This window comes from Hakea prostrata, chromosome 4, assembly GCF_041222555.1.
Source record: "Hakea prostrata isolate BN-2017 chromosome 4, UWA_Hpros_2, whole genome shotgun sequence".
Lineage (NCBI taxonomy): Eukaryota > Viridiplantae > Streptophyta > Magnoliopsida > Proteales > Proteaceae > Hakea > Hakea prostrata.
In genome coordinates this window covers 53804679-53820491 of record NC_142603.1, presented here as the reverse complement: position 1 = coordinate 53820491, position 15813 = coordinate 53804679, and the positions used below count along the sequence as shown (strand labels likewise).

The window sequence follows — 15813 nt, the reverse complement described above, 5'->3', positions numbered from 1 at the left end:
CCTTGGATGAATTTAAAGTGTTTTTTTTTTTGGGTACAAAGGGGCTTTATTAAGTCGGGGGATGGGATATTAATATGCCTCAGTGAGAGTCGAATTCACGACCTTTTCACTAAGAGGTATTGGTTTTAACCACTAAAACAACTCTGCGTTGGCAATCTGAAGGTGATTTACCACCAAATAGGTATACATCTCTCATTCATGAATCTAGGGATTTAAAATCCTTAGATTCAAATAACTCTGTGTAGATTGAATTCACGAGTTCCATCTATATTGTTCAGAAATGCCAAAATGAGTCTCACACGGAATCCGGCTCCTCTCAGTCTCATGTTGTGTCTGGTCGTGTCGTCTAAACGCTGATGGGCAATGTGGGAGTGGTTCAATTGCAAACATCTGATGCCAAGGTTGAATGGAACCATTTTGTTTAGAAATGATTGAAACTGAATTAGTTCGTTTTTAAAAGGCGTGATTCTTCTCCATTTGACAATTATAATTAAACCAATCCACACCTTGCCCATTTGACAATCAAACGGACAGAAGAGAAAGCAACATGAGACGGAGAGGATCTAAACCCCTAGGACCACTAGAGAATGATTTTTTGAGAGATGGAAAATGTTTTGGAGATTCTACATTTCCCAGTGGTGTTATTTCCTAGGTGAAGAATCTCACATTTTTTTGAGTGCTCAATCCCTCATCTCAGACTGGTTGACGGATTGGGTAATCAAAAGTGTATGGAGTGTCCAGTTATAACTAGCGTGGCAATATGGCCTCTATCATCATATAAGAATATTGCTTTTTTCTTTTTTTTTTTGGTGAATAATACAAGAATAATGCAGTTCCATACGAAGTTTATATAGCTTAATATGAACTTATGATCTTGGATTACAATGATATTGGAATAAGTTGATGCAGTGAGAGCAACTCCATAATAAATCATGTAGGAACAACTCAAAATTAGGGCAAGTGATGCAGTGACAGCAACTCCATAGTAAGCTAGAAATAAAGATTTTAATTTAGCATCAATCTTGAGTGTTATATTTAAATCTTGATAATTGTCAACTAATAATAAAGCTGAAAGAATAGAAATCAATTGCATAAACATAACTAATCAAAACCAATTGGAACACAAAACTTCGATTCCCAACAGTTTGGTTTCAAGCTGGCTAAGAATATGCTAAAACTGGACTGAATCGACAAATGATAACCTTCTTGAATACGATCACAAATAAAATAAAACTCTTTAACACTCCAAAGATTATACTCTTGCGTCTAGATATGCATTAGAAAGTTAAATGATCATCTTATTCCCATGAAAAGTGATAATGACTGGCATATTGATGTAGATTGTCTAGCTTCACATGCTTAGTATTTCTTGCCTGCCCATGTTTTCCAACAAGAACGCTTACCATTACAAGAAAAATCTATAATCTTCTCAATCTTTTTCCGAGAAGGGGGAAGAGAGAGTGGGTTGTGTGTGTACGTATGTGTTGATACGGACAAAGACAAGTGGAAACAGCACTAGAGTGCCAGAGCCAAGCCAATATAATGTGGCTGTTGAGAAGAGAGACAGAGAGAGAACGGAGGAAGGTAGTTGTCAGTAACCAGTAGGAAGAGATCAAATCAATCCAAAAGAAAAAAAGAAATAAAGAAAATCCAGTTTTGTGGGTAATTCTCCTAATATATACTGAAGATGATGTATCCCATTTGAACTACATAGTAGAGCAATCAAATCCATAAACAATGACTACTTTTTGCCACGTTGGAGTTTTCTTCTCACAAGCTAGTGTTTCCCTTGCCCACGCCTTCACGCGTCCATGCTCACCACTTTGAGAAACTCTGCTTTTTCTTCTTCACATTTGGTTGTTATTTGTTCCTCATCATCATCTGGGCTTTCACATCTCTCAGTCCCTGTCAAGTCTCTTGCCTTTAATGACTCCTTCTCCCAGTCTGTCTTACAAATCACTGTTCCAATTGAGAGTGCGCAAGCAATCTGTGCCGCTAGCAGTCCATAACAAAGCCCCACAAACTCTACTTTCAGTACTATTGCAAGAAAGATCCCTACAGGTGCTCCAACCATGTAGAATGAATAGAAATTTATGGCAGCTCCTATGCTTGGCCTTGCAGTCCCTCTGAGAACGCCACACCCTGTTGTCTGTGGGCAATTACCAAGCTCACATAATCCTATTATGGGTAACACTGCCATGGTCAGCTCCAGAACTTCATTATCTTCCGTGAACACTTTCCCCCAGGCTTGTCTCCCTATGGTGTTCCACAACAACCCAACCATGGAAGCAAGAATGGCTAGTCCCATAGCCACATGACTTGCCAAACGAGCCTTTCTTGGGTTGCCCGCCCCAAGCTCATTACCAACCCTTGTAGACACTGAAGCACTCAGTGCCATGGGCAAGGTGTACATGAGAGAAGTTGTTTGTATAACTATGGCTGATGTTGCAAGTGTCACTCTAGGTTTTCCAAGATAACCAGCCATGACTGTGAGAAACTCATACCACCACCATTCCAAGCAAACTGCTAGGCAGCTTGGTATAGCAAGCCTTAACAACATTCCCCATTCTTCTCCCATGGTAGTTGATGTTAATGTTGGTGGAAATAGAGGAATACATAAAGGTTCTTCAGAAGTTCTTGTGTGGAACATGTAGCATAGAAGGAATAGAAGAGAGTTGAAATTGGTGATAACCATTGCCATGGCGATGCCGGAAACGCCGAGCTGGAGATTGAATGCCAGGAAGACAGTGATGGGTAGGTGCAGAATGACAGCGGGCAAAGTGCACCACATTAGTGGCCATGTGTTTCCCCTGCTACGTAAGTAGATACGCAGAGGATGAAGGAAGCTATTAGAGATGAGATCAGGGAGAGCAAAGTGGCAGTAGATACTTGCTACTCTTGTAATGTCTGGTTTCTGTTGAAGTCCAAGCATGATTGGTTCAAGGTTACTCCATAGTAGTCCAATAGGGAGAGATGCAGAGAGTAGCATGAGAATGGTTCTTCTAAGTACGAGAACTGCAAGAGCAAGATTGTGAGAACCAAAAGCTTGGCTACAAACAGGTTCCATACCCATGGCAAGACCAGAGAGAACTGAGTAGCCAGTGATGTTGGTGAAGCCTATGGCAAGAGCACCACCAGCAAGCTCAAGAGGGCCTAGCCTTCCCATGCATGCAACCGAGATCATGTTCTTGAGGTAGCCCACAAGGCCCATTGCAGCAATAGGTAAACCAATCTTCTTCATTCTCTTTAATTCCTCTATTACCTATAGAGAATAAATAAATAAGTGGTGCGTGAAGTGAAGCAGCACATTTGCTGCAAGTCATGACTCATTGGAATTTAAAAGGTTTTCGTACCTCTGGCATTCTCGAGTACTTTTGGAGTTTGATTTGCTCTCCTGCAACCATCTTCTTCTCTTCTGTTTCCCCTTCTTTCTTTTTGTTTGAGAGAGAGAGAGAGAGAGAGAGAGAGAGAGAGAGAGAGAGAGAGAGAGAGAGAGAGAGAGAGAGAGAGAGAGAGAGAGAGAGAGCTTTTGAAGGTGTGGGGGGAAAAGCTCAGTTGCTAGAAAGTCGGGATCAGAGAAGATTTTATAAAGGTTCCTTCCCCACAAGAGAGCTTGCAAGAAAAGCTAACCGCAACTGAAATAAGTTAAGTATTACACCTCTACATGCACTATACTGGTTGTCATAGTTATTTTCGTCAGTTTCCTTATAGGAATTGAATTCACTTACGTTTATTACTTCTCATGGGAAAATATATATATTGTCAACAAATTTAGGTAATTCTTTTCTTCTTGATCACCTAACATATATACATAGGTACATATATCTATTCATACGTAGATGCTTTTTGTATTAATTGTTAACATGCAAGGTAACATAAAATTTCATTTTCTACCTTCTTGAGATAAAATTATGCTGAGTTGGAAGGTATTGCTCAACATGTTGAGTCATGTCCCCTTGTTTATATTACTGATTCATGCATGCCTGACTGGGGTCCTTTTCTGTGACAGTTAAAGAAGAATGTAGTAGCAAATAGCAACTAGAAAATTAATGACCTAATCTCTTCTAAGTTGGTTAAGTGTTACCCAAAAGACGTGCTTAGTAAGGAGTTACTATCACTACTTTAGTTTTTGGATTGAGTTTCCATTCACTCATGATGAAAAGAGAATCACTTAATCTGCGAGTTCTAGCCATCCGAATTAATAAAATAGATAATATTATTGGATTAGAGAATATGAATTTAAAATTAAAGATGAGATTTACTATTTTAATACCCAATATATTAGATTCTCTCTTTCCCATATATAGATAGATTTTTTGTGTGTGTTGATGACTTCAAAAGAAACTATCTTGAGAAGTAATATTTAAGAAACTGGTGGTGATACATGCACTTCTTCATGTTCCCCACACTCAACACATGGTCAACCTAGCTGTTGGAATGTATCTGTTGAGAGGGCACACCTTAGTTCATGAAAAATTGCATAGACATGCATGGTAGATGTAGTATCTATGATGGATGATGAAAATTTTGATTATATTGCAGCTACCTTGCTATGAAAACGTGAGTTGGGATCCTCTACTTGTCTTGGGGTAGACGTCTGTGTTCTTCTCATATCTCTACATTACAAGGGAGCCCATCTCTAAATTAGGAGAATTTTTTTTTTAAAGAGGACTCCCCAATAAACTTTTTTTACTAAGATGTAGTAAAGAAGTATGAAGGGAGTATAGAGGTCTATACCTGAATAAAAGATCTGAACTCTAAAAATATCTAATGAACTGAACTACCCAAATGGATGCTTTAAGACTTGAAAGCGGAAGGAACTAATTCCCACGTGCCATTATCTGAACTTCCATTGATGCATAGCAAGGGAAGCCACAAAAATACAAATTACATCGGCAAAGAGTGTATAGGGATGGGTAGGCAAGTGTCTGGAATCTCATATAAAGCAAATTTAGCCCTAGATGGCCCTCAGTCACTTGACTCTATGAGCAGCTAGCTAGGATTGGGAGAAGAAACAGTCCAAAAGTCTACAAGCATGTGAACCAGAATAAGATTGATAAATCCATCTACACTTCAGTAGTCGAAGTAAAAGAAATATTGGACTCCAATCAAACAAGTTCTCATCCAGAATTTCAAGGACCAGCTCTAAGTTGCAAGACTTCCATCAACTTTCAGGGTTAGGAGAAGGGTACCCCAGATTTTGGTACTTGCGTGCAGGCACAAAAATCATGTGATGTAAACCTGACTCTAGCTATATGAGAAGCTCAAGTTGATGATGGAACCCCTCCCAGAAAGGGGTCAGCTTCATTGTCCCTGGGTTGGAGAATTGCACACTTGAAACCACTTACAAGCTAAACTAAAATCAACTCAAATCCAAATTAACCATTGTATATTTCCTTCTTGGATTGGTTTAAGATTCAGTTTTATCACGTTGGAATCTGTTACATTTCTGATGGAGTCTAGTTTATTATTGTATAGACGCTAGATTGAATCGATTTAGTATAAGATAAGTTAAAGGGCTTGACTAAACTCGTTTATTCAGTTTTGAACCAAAATCAACCCTACCTGACCCATTGACCTACCTTCCAGACAGACAGAAGAGAGCCACACAAGATTTAATAAACGTTCTGCCCGTACAAGGGCAAGGACTACACACACTACTACAGCAAGCTTTGTCGCCAAGTTCTTCTGGTATCTCTGGAAGTTGGGTCCCCTAAATGACCCCAAGCACCAAACCCTATCCTCACTAGCTACTGCCCTCCCACCTATATTAAGGGGAGCACGCACCATGTCCACCAAAGTTAAAGCAGCTTTCCCTCTTTCTTGATATGAAACCACGTTCTCCTCTTTTGTATTGCTTGGTTCGATTCGACATGAGATGATCATGATCTACGTGTGTCACTTGCTAGCTAGTTACAGTATTTGTCCCAGAAATACTTAATACAAAATCCATAGAGAGGTAAAATCATCTTCCCACATTCAAAGCCCGGAGCTTGGAAGTTGTAAATATGGAAAAGAAACGAGATCAATGCACAAACCATGCTTCTTACATGTTGAGACAAAACTTCTCTTTCTTCCTCTTTGCAAATTCTGGTCAGGACCTCATCCTCTCTCTCTCTCTCTCTCTCTCTCTCTCTCTCTCTACGTACCATGGACTTCATCAGCTGCATGAGAAAAGGTAGTCATATTAGAGAGTTGAAAACATGCATTAGTGAGTGATTATGGCATAGTGATCAAAACAATCACATCTAACACTGAAAGTAATATCTTACCAGAAAGTAAGGGGAGAAAGAAACATAGAACAGTCCATATGGGTAAGTCGAGGATTAAGACTATATGACTTAATTCCTAAAGAATGATAATTAATTACACTGTTTTCTTGAGGTTGATAGTGGGTTTCTCTTTCAATCAAGTTATCTCTAATTGAAACAACTCAAGTGCAGAATGCCAAGTGTGCAACATGCACGTGTAGGGGGGACAAGAGATACCATATCCGATGGTCACATCTCTCCTACAGTTGATTAGGTCTGCTGGGAAGACACCATGTCTCCGGTCCCAAGACCCAACAGGCAGGCCAGCATCTATGATAAGAGAAAGAAGAAAGAAGAAGAAGAAGAAGTTGGAAGTGTATAACCACCATGAAAGAAGATTTGAAAGCTCCTTGTAGATATTGTGGGAGAAGAACACCACCAACCACTAATGGGAATCAAAATTTTAAAATTCTCATTATCACTGTCTAGAGCCTAAGCAACTAGCACAACTTGCAAAAGAAAGTTAATTGACATTAGATGCTTCCCCTTAAGAGTCCCACATAACCACTGTTATTGTTTGCTGGCTTAGTGTGTCTTCTTTCTTCAAAAGCAAAAGCCTAAAGTCCCGGAATTTTATTCTATTTCACTCCAACTTTAGTCAAAACCGAACTTAATAGAGGTGGTACTGTTTATTCTATGTCCCATTGGAGTTTGGATGATGAACAGCTCCTAGTGGACCTGTGGGGGGAAAGGACTTTCATGTCCGATTCAGACTTCTACCTAAACAAGTACAGACAAGCATTCACTCTCCCAGCCACACAACTGTGATAAATTTTTTTTTTCTTTCTAGAGCTTCATCCAAACTGTGTTGTGATCATTTGTTTGGAGTTCATTTATTTTAAATAACCAAAACTTTCCATACATCATTAACTAGGGTTTTCTATTATTCTACCAGAAAATGACTAAAAGATAAGAGTGGAATATTAAGTCCCCACAGGGCATGTGATGTTTAGTTGGGAAGAATAAAGATTTGCATTTGAAGGCTTACTTTATAAAACTCATGATTAAGTAATGAAAATAATGGTTAAACGTTGAGGTTCTAGAAAGGAAATGAATGAGATTGGCCAGTTGATGAAGTGACAAATTTAACATGTAAAGCTAGAGCTTTAGGGTAGAGAATAAGCATTGGAGCCTATGTCAACATTTAACTTTTAAGGACAAAGAGCTCTCTGCCTAAGCGTGTGGAGTAAGAGGAGGTACTGAAGACTTTAGAGATGGGGTGAGAAATCTGTCCTTGAAAAACCCAAGTGAAGGAAAGGAGGAAGGCCTCAATCATAGTTAATTTGGAATGCTTTTCACATTTGGAAAATTTGTACTATCTCTCGGATGATTGAATGCACTTTAAACCTTAAAACTTGACTCTAACAGGCACCTAATACGCTATTATGGCATACCTGCATCAGCAAATGCATTCTATTACTTTGTGAATAGAAAATCCCTTTTGGGCATTTCATCGAACAACTTGTGGTGATACTAGCACCCTTCTGGCACTTCCCACCAGTAACGACCATGTGTGTGTTCCCTTTTTTTTCTCCAGAAAAATAAAACTAAAAAAAAAAAAAGCTCACCAAACATCCCCTAAATTAGAAGCCTTTCCTAATCCATTAACAAGAATCATGTTCTTTTGGAGCCCATTTATAGAAAAGTTGGTAACAATATGGGCCGAACGTGGGTTTGCTTTTAGGCCCATGTTGGAGGTGTCGAGTTATTTAGAAAGCATATGGGCTTAAAAGAAATTGGGCTTAGCAGCTAGCAATCAACATTGTGGGCTTAAGACTGGGCTAGGGTTGTAGCTGTAAATGTTGGGTTCGAGCACGGTCAGACCGGGATAGGGTTAACAGTAACTCGAACCAGAACGGCCCGAGTTGAAGCCCTAAACCAAACACAAAGACATAGGGCAAAACCCTTGTTCTGCTATTCATATAAGATGGCAGAGATTGAGAAAGCTCTCTTCGACCAGAAGCAGCTGCGGCGGTAGGTGAAGGAGGAGAGGTAGAGGACGAAGCAGCTGCGGTAGAGATGGTATCGTCTTCTTATCTTAAACAACTTATGTCTCTCTTCCTGTTTCGTTGAATTTGGTGTTTTTTTACTTGACACTGTCCATTTCTATGGCGTTTAGGGTATCGATCTTGTTGCTGGTGGTAAGAGCAAGAAGACCAAGAGGACCGCCCCAAAATCTAATGATATTTACCTTAAGCTTCTCGTTAAGGTTAGTTTAATCTCTTACTTTTCTTTTCTGAAGATCTCTGTCGCTTTTCTGATCAAATGGTTGCTTTGTTTGTGATCAGCTTTATCGGTTTCTGGTTCGAAGGACGGGAAGTAAGTTCAATGCAGTGATACTGAAGAGGCTGTTCATGAGCAAAGTAAACAAGGCTCCGATGTCTCTCTCTAGGTTGATTGGCTTCATGGAGGGAAAGGTTGGTTCTTTGTGCTCAACTCTGTTAAACCCATTAAGGTCTCTTCATTTTCGCATATAATTTGTAATTGGTGCGCACTTGCCAGAATGATAAGGTAGCTGTGCTCGTGGGGACGGTTACCGACGATACCAGGGTTTATGAGGTCCCAGCTTTGAAGGTGGCTGCTCTGAGGTTCACGGAGAGGGCAAGGGCGAGGATCTTGAACGCAGGAGGAGAGTGCTTGACTTTCGATCAGCTTGCTCTTAGGGCTCCTCTAGGGCAGAATACGGTACGGACTCCCCATCGCTCTTCTCGTTTATTGCATTATGTTAATAAGATAGGCATGGGTGTAGAAAACCATGCTTATGCTGCTTTTGCATGATTCATTCGTTAATCATTACCCTTTTATTCTTTGTGTTTTGTTGGTATGTGTTCTGTTTGTTTTTAAGTGTGGAACTTCTGGTCTTAAATTGTAGTATTGGGCGTTGCCATTGATCTAAATTTGTGGTGTATTAGATCTCGTGTGTGCTTCTACTGTCTGATTTTTGGTACAATTTGCCTCACATACAAGCAGGTGGAATTTCTGGTCTTATGTCGTAGAAGTCAATGGTCGCATCAAAACCCTTTAGGTTTTAAATGAAAATCAGTGTGTATTAGTTAGGTGGCTCAGTTTTGAGTACTATCTGTTGCTACCCTTTCACAACTGACCGAAAATTGTCATAAAAAGACTCTTTTTCTTCCTCTAGTTTCCAAACATAAAGCCATTTAGAAACAGATGTTTGTACTGTAATACTGGAAGTCGCTAAATATCAATGTTTGTAAATCTTTCAACCATTTTGTTGTTCCTTTCCAATTTTGGTGAACATGTGGAATGCATTCTATAGATGCAGCCTTGGCCTTGTTAAATGAACTTCTCAGAATATAATCTTAGCGTGTCTGTTTCCTGTCAAATTGTTGTTAAGAGAACAGGTGTATCCCTATGTTTTTGCCTATTGGATATTGAATTGCTCTTTTAACAATGGAAGCCCATTTTAAGATGGGCAATTTGTGAAACCATTTAGATCTTTGTTGTCGGTCTTGCAACTTAGCTAGTTGAGCCTGAATGAACATGCCATTCTGTTGGTTTTGCTCAAAAGCTAGATTAATTGGCCCACTTAGATTTCTGGTTTTTTGTTTCTCAGACTACCTTGTGATTAGTTCAGTACCGGTAGAGTATTAAATCACTTTTCTCTCTCCCCAAATGATGTCCCCTCAACCACCCCCACGAGAAAATAGAAGCCAGCTCAAAACAAGAGTATATGCTGTCTCTTGCTGTTTTATGTTTTAGGGTGATGTGGCAATCATGGCTGTCTGATGTTCAACAATATTCTTAATCCACCAAATTATGGATTTTAAGATTCTGTATACCTTATACTATGTATACAGATACATCCTCTAGTAGTCAAAATATCGATCTGTTTTATTTGTTATCCTAGATTTTGTTTAATGCACTATCTTGCTTCTTAGACATCTCTCTTTTGGCTGGAACTTGACAATTCAACAAATGGGCTGTTTTTTCAACCTGTCATTTTGCAGACATTTCTTTCTGCTGCTCTGTTAGATACTCTGCTCTGCCTTTTCTTTATCAAAAGATAGAATCTTTTTAAAGTGTGTCGTACCTCTGCATTAACTCCCTGGGGTGTGGATAAGGGTGTTAAATTGTCCAAAATTGATGACAGAATCCAAAACTAGACTGAATAAAATTTGATTAGGTATGAGTATCAGACTCAGATTCTTGAACCGATTTGATTCTATTCTGCTTTTGAGTAGGAAGTCAATTCCATACTCCATAGTCAAAACCAAACTGCTTTTGCTTACCGGTATAATACCATATGTTAATTTATAATGATGCTAATATATTTTAGAATTTAATTTCTAATGTTGCCTTTAAAATTTATGATACTGTTGTATAATGTTATATACATATAATAATATGCATCTATGATATATGAATTGAGTAGGGGATATGCTATAGTAAATGAATTGAGTAGAGGAATTGGTGCTGAACTGTGTGAGAACCCAGAACAGAACAAGAGCTGAAACAAAGCAGGTTCTGTTTGTCTTGGATTTTAGAAGCAATTTGGTTATCAGTATTGTTCTGGATCATGGCAACTCTACAGAACTAATTGACACCCTTGGTAGGGCTCAAACTAGGGTGTAGGGGAAAGTACCTGTTTTGCAGTGTTATTCGTAAGTTGGCATCAGAGCCAATTGGTGCAAGCTAAGGTGTAAAAGTTTTTCATTATACTCAAGTACCAAATAAATGCCTTGCTTCTTCATTATTTTGGTATATATACATTTTTTCCCTAGTTGTCAATTTGCTCGAAAAAGAAATTCCCCCTTATAGGTTGTCGTTTCTGATGTTTCTGTAAATTGGCTGCAGGTTCTCCTAAGGGGTCCTAAGAATGCCCGTGAAGCAGTGAAGCACTTCGGCAAGGCCCCTGGTGTGCCACACAGCCACACCAAACCTTATGTGAAAGCAAAGGGTAGGAAATTTGAGCGGGCTAGAGGAAAAAGGAACAGCAGGGGCTTTAGGGTTTGAGTCAGTGATTGTGTTTTTTGAAAGAAAGACTACTTGAAAAGCTAGCTGTAAGGTTATGGTTGAATTTATTTTTTCCTAGACATATGTACTTTTATGAGTAGTACATCCATTTAAAGTTTGTTTTTTTGTTCCTGAGGCAGTTAGTGATTCAGTTCGGATATTGTAGTTCCATCTCATTGTAGAGTAATTCTTCCTTGGGCAGCAGAATCAGTTCTCTTGTTTTCAGTGCATGTCTTCTTGATCTGAAAAATCATGTTGAGGAGTTTTGAGTAATTGGGTTAACAGGCTCTTCGTTTCGTTGATTTCTTCGAGCAAGTCTCCATCTGTTGTTGCCATGACTGATCGACCTCAGGTGTCAGTGCTTTTAAGGATGCACCATGCTCTAATCCAGGGTTCGAGTTCTGTTCCTGACTTATACATCTTCAACTGTGTATTCCTATTCTGCTTCAACAGTTACGCTGACAAAAGCTGGTATGACTTATGTGGCATTTTGACTTCAATCAGATGATTTAATAGCAGCACCGGCGGCTATTCACCCTAGAACTTCATTCGGCTCCGAAAGCTCTCAAACCAGAATTGACTAAGAATTATCAAGTGCTTGGCCCAACCTAATAACGGCGCCCCTTACTCAAATAAGTTGGCGGAATATATAGCCGTTGCGCCTTAGTGATCTACGACCAACGGCTATATATCTTGCTGAGTAAGTATGAGTAAGTATTCATATTCTCTCCCGGTGCCACATCCCGCAGCAATGGACTAAGTCAGATTCAGATTGATGGATTCCCCGGTTGATTGATTTGCATTTCATTATGTAACAAAGAGGTGGATCAAAGGCCTCGTCTCTGTACCCTGCCGTAGAGGATGGGCCTTCAAGCGCAAAAAATTATTGTTAAGAAAGATTGGGGAAGAACTTAAGGAGAACTATTTTATAACCGCAGCGAGTAGAAAGCCTTGGTCTTGTTCCGGTCGGCTGATTGTCTTTCGGGGACAATCCTGGTTTTGAAATCCTAATCTTAATCAGGGCTTGTAGCTTTCGTTGCATGCTCCAAAAAGTGGCACTACCAAGAAGCACTGGATGGAATGATTTGCAGTTTTACTTCTCCATTGAGGCAAGAGCGGATAATGGAAGAACAATGTCTTGTTTTTAACATAAGAAGTTAACAGCCACCAGATCAGTGAATTTTTTAAGGTAATACGAGATGTTTAGAGCTGAAGACAGTGTTACAAACACATAATTTTAGGACTTACAGAAGGTCAGAGGGGCGAGAACAGCAGGGAAGAAGATGAAATATGGGAATGACATTTCTTCATTGCCTTCAAAATACCTTCCCTTATTACATTTTTTTGGTAAACAGCTGCATGAGAACACAAAGTTTGAAACAAACCAAGGAGCGGACAAGGACCAAACTGTCGTACATGCAATAGACAGGGTCGGGGTAGGGGTTAGGTCAAGCCCAAAATGGATCACGTCCACAAAACCCGGTGGACCCTTAGAACAGAAACACCAATAAAGCACCAACACCCACATATGGGGACAGACATACAACACCCACATAGGGGGACAGACAACACGCCTCAAGGGCGGACACATAACTACTACAGTTGTAGCGATGGTAGTAGCGAAAATGCGGATCTCGTATAGGCGTACCTATCAAGCTCGACGCAGAAGAACTTGTACCCAAAGCTGGAGTTGTTCTGCAGTGAATGCTGTTATAGCTTTTTCCCCTTATTATATTTATTTATAGACTAGGTTATCCCTTTAGTCATATGACCATTGTACAATACTAATACTGTAATATTCTCTAATCCTTGAATCTACCCCATTATTATCAACTACACCCATATATCATACACGTAACACACAGACTCATGGAGATTGAACACCAAATGAAGGAAGAACAAATGAAGCACCTCAAAACCTCTTGATGAAGTCCAAAATATGATTGTTGATTTCTTCAGGCCTTTCCTGGTTGATGAAGTGACCTGCCCCTTCAACTACAACCACATCGTGCTGAAATGGCACATCTCTCTGGAAGCCACCACCATGAACATATTCCTTGGCACCTGGGGTGTTGTATACTATATCAAGTTCACCTACAACATATTTGGTTGGCACTTTCACTTGTGCACCAGTCCATGGTGCCAGGAGCTCCCAGTTTCTGCAATTCAGAATTGAAGTGAACTACAGTTGTAAGTTCAAACACAAGTTCATTCATTCACTAGTGAGTCTCAAGAATGATAATGGTTTCACCAAGTATATCAAATTTTATGGAGTGAGCTTACAGATCAAAAACTCGGTAGTAATTCAACCCTCCAGTGAAGCCGTTCTTGTATTTGCTGGCGTAGTAATTAAAGTCTTCTTCTGACAACCAAGAGGGCAAGGAAATCTCATGATCTGGTGCATCTCCAAATTCTCTGCCTTTGGGTAGAATTAATGGACGTGGTCCGAAAGATGTTAGAAGTCTCTTCAGTGCTACCGCAACACTGTAATTGGCAAGCACCTCTTCCATTTCTCCAGGTTTCTACCAAATAGCAAGCCAATTGGTTCGGTTTAGGTGTATGAAATGTGAAACACCAATGAATGAGGAATTAGGAGAAAAAGAAAAGAAAAATATCATGAACATAACTAGAGAGGATCAAATTTTCTCTTACATGGATAACCTAGGTGTTTGCACTTTGCAAGAGCTTTCTACCCAGAGGGGGAAAACAAAAATCTTACAATTCATCAACTCCAATAATTGCAGTAAACTACAATGCCTGGTGTACATTGGATATGGGTGTTCTCAAAATCAAAAGAAAACATTTACCCTAACTTAGAGAATAGGCTACAAAACTATGAGATTGAATAATCGAAGTTAAAATCACTAAGAATTACAAACGAGTCTCTAAGCTGTGCGATTTCCCCCAAATCTGTAAAATTGACATGATTTACACCAACCCATGAAAAGGGCACCTAAAACTTTACTCCCGAAATGCTCAGAGTAGAACAAAAATGGTGCTGAGATGAAGTGGAAGAAAATGAATACTTGAAAGTCAATGAAAAAGACTAGATGCTCCACTGAGTTTAAAACCTCTTAAGATTTCATTTTGTTGGAAACCAAATCCTGCTACCCAGGCTAGGTAATAATTAAGTATCGTTTCGCAGGGGATACCTGAAATCTGCACATATAGTAATCATCACCAAAGGCAGCTCGCAGCGTATCGAGGGGCTTGGAAGATGGATCTCGAGGAATAAAGGCGACGCTGAGGTTCAAGACAGCCTTAACGCGGTCAGGGCGAAACAAGCAAAACCACCAAGCAATGTAAGCTCCCCAATCTTGACCCACTACAAACACCTGCAACCATCACCACCACCGGCGACGACAAACAGTTCCTCTTGTTGAGAGATGAAATCAATCAAGAAATGAAAAAAACATGAAATTTCGATTGAGATAGAAGAGGGAGACGTCACCTGATTTTGGCCGAGAAGATCCAGGAGTGCGATTAGATCGCCAACGATGTGAAGGGCGGTATAATTGGTGTGAGAAGGTGGAGCATCGGTATCACCAAAACCACGGAGGTCAGGAGCAACAGCTCGGTAGCCATGGGAGGCCAGTGAAGTAATCTGGTGCCTCCATGAGTACCAGAGTTCGGGAAATCCATGCAGAAGAAGCACCACCGGACCTTCACCTTTCTCTGCTATGTGCATGTTTATTCCGTTCACACTCACCGTTCTGTGTTGAATTCCCTCCATTTCTCCCTCTCCTTACTCTTGCAGATTGTCTGTTCTATACTTTCTCGTTTTATACCCATTTATAGAAGAAAAAAATATTTACATTTTTTTTTTTAGCTTTTATATAATTAATGCGCACCACGATTACATCTTCAAGAGAGCTTTTATATAATTAATATCACCGAATGGATGCGAACCCAAGAACATTTGTTTTTTATTAAAAAAAATAAAAAGCTGTTTGATTAAGGGAGGTTGGGTCTTTAACCGCTTTACTAATCCATCATTAGCATTTGTTTTTTATTAGAAAAAAGTAAAAAGCTGTTTGATTAGATCCAAGTATCATGAAGACAAGTCAAAAGATATTTAGATTTTTATTTGCTGCTACTGCCGCCGGCAGCCGACGGCGTCATCAAATTTCTATTCACTGTTCTGTGTTGAATTCCTTCCATTTCTCTATGCTCTCGTAGATTTCGTCTCTCTTTTGGTATTCTTTCTTGTTTTCTACCGTTTGGAAGAGGAAAACAATACTAGAATTTGACTTTTTATTCTAAAAAAATGAAAAACTTTTTGATAACCATAGACTCCTAGTCCACTATAGACTAATTTGGGATTTTTACTTGCAGCAATGGCTGCTGTCAAAGTATTGATCGTGGCACATCATTACAATATGATCTAATGGTTGAGAATCAAACTATGGGAGTGTATTTGTAAATAAATATATTTTTTTAATTTTTTACATCCAAGATTTACTTTTTATAAATTTATAAAAAAAGTTTTTGGATTTATCCGATCTCAAAATCTAAGTAAGGGTGT

General features: G+C 39.4%; 3 protein-coding genes across 3 annotated transcripts; 1 reads left to right on the top strand and 2 right to left on the bottom strand.

The window, feature by feature from the left end:
- Positions 1–1390: 1390 nt before the first annotated feature.
- Positions 1391–3436, bottom strand: LOC149019632 (MATE efflux family protein). The gene is made up of 2 exons (XM_089151073.1): positions 3354–3436; positions 1391–3262 (listed from the first exon to the last, which is right to left on the bottom strand). Exons 1-2 carry the CDS (start codon positions 3402–3404, stop codon positions 1802–1804), a joined length of 1512 nt encoding a protein of 503 aa, XP_089007199.1. The 5' UTR covers positions 3405–3436; the 3' UTR covers positions 1391–1801.
- Positions 3437–8233: 4797 nt separating this feature from the next.
- On the top strand, positions 8234–11584 carry LOC149019631 (large ribosomal subunit protein eL18y). Its single transcript, XM_089153605.1, has 5 exons — positions 8234–8333; positions 8431–8520; positions 8600–8728; positions 8814–8996; positions 11130–11584. Exons 1-5 carry the CDS (start codon positions 8331–8333, stop codon positions 11286–11288), a joined length of 564 nt encoding a protein of 187 aa, XP_089009731.1. The 5' UTR covers positions 8234–8330; the 3' UTR covers positions 11289–11584.
- Positions 11585–12298: 714 nt separating this feature from the next.
- LOC149019630 (epoxide hydrolase 1-like) lies at positions 12299–15039 on the bottom strand. Its single transcript, XM_089153604.1, has 4 exons — positions 14740–15039; positions 14441–14623; positions 13572–13810; positions 12299–13447 (listed from the first exon to the last, which is right to left on the bottom strand). The coding sequence occupies exons 1-4, from the start codon at positions 15019–15021 to the stop codon at positions 13201–13203; spliced, it is 951 nt and encodes a 316-aa protein (XP_089009730.1). The 5' UTR covers positions 15022–15039; the 3' UTR covers positions 12299–13200.
- Positions 15040–15813: the final 774 nt, after the last annotated feature.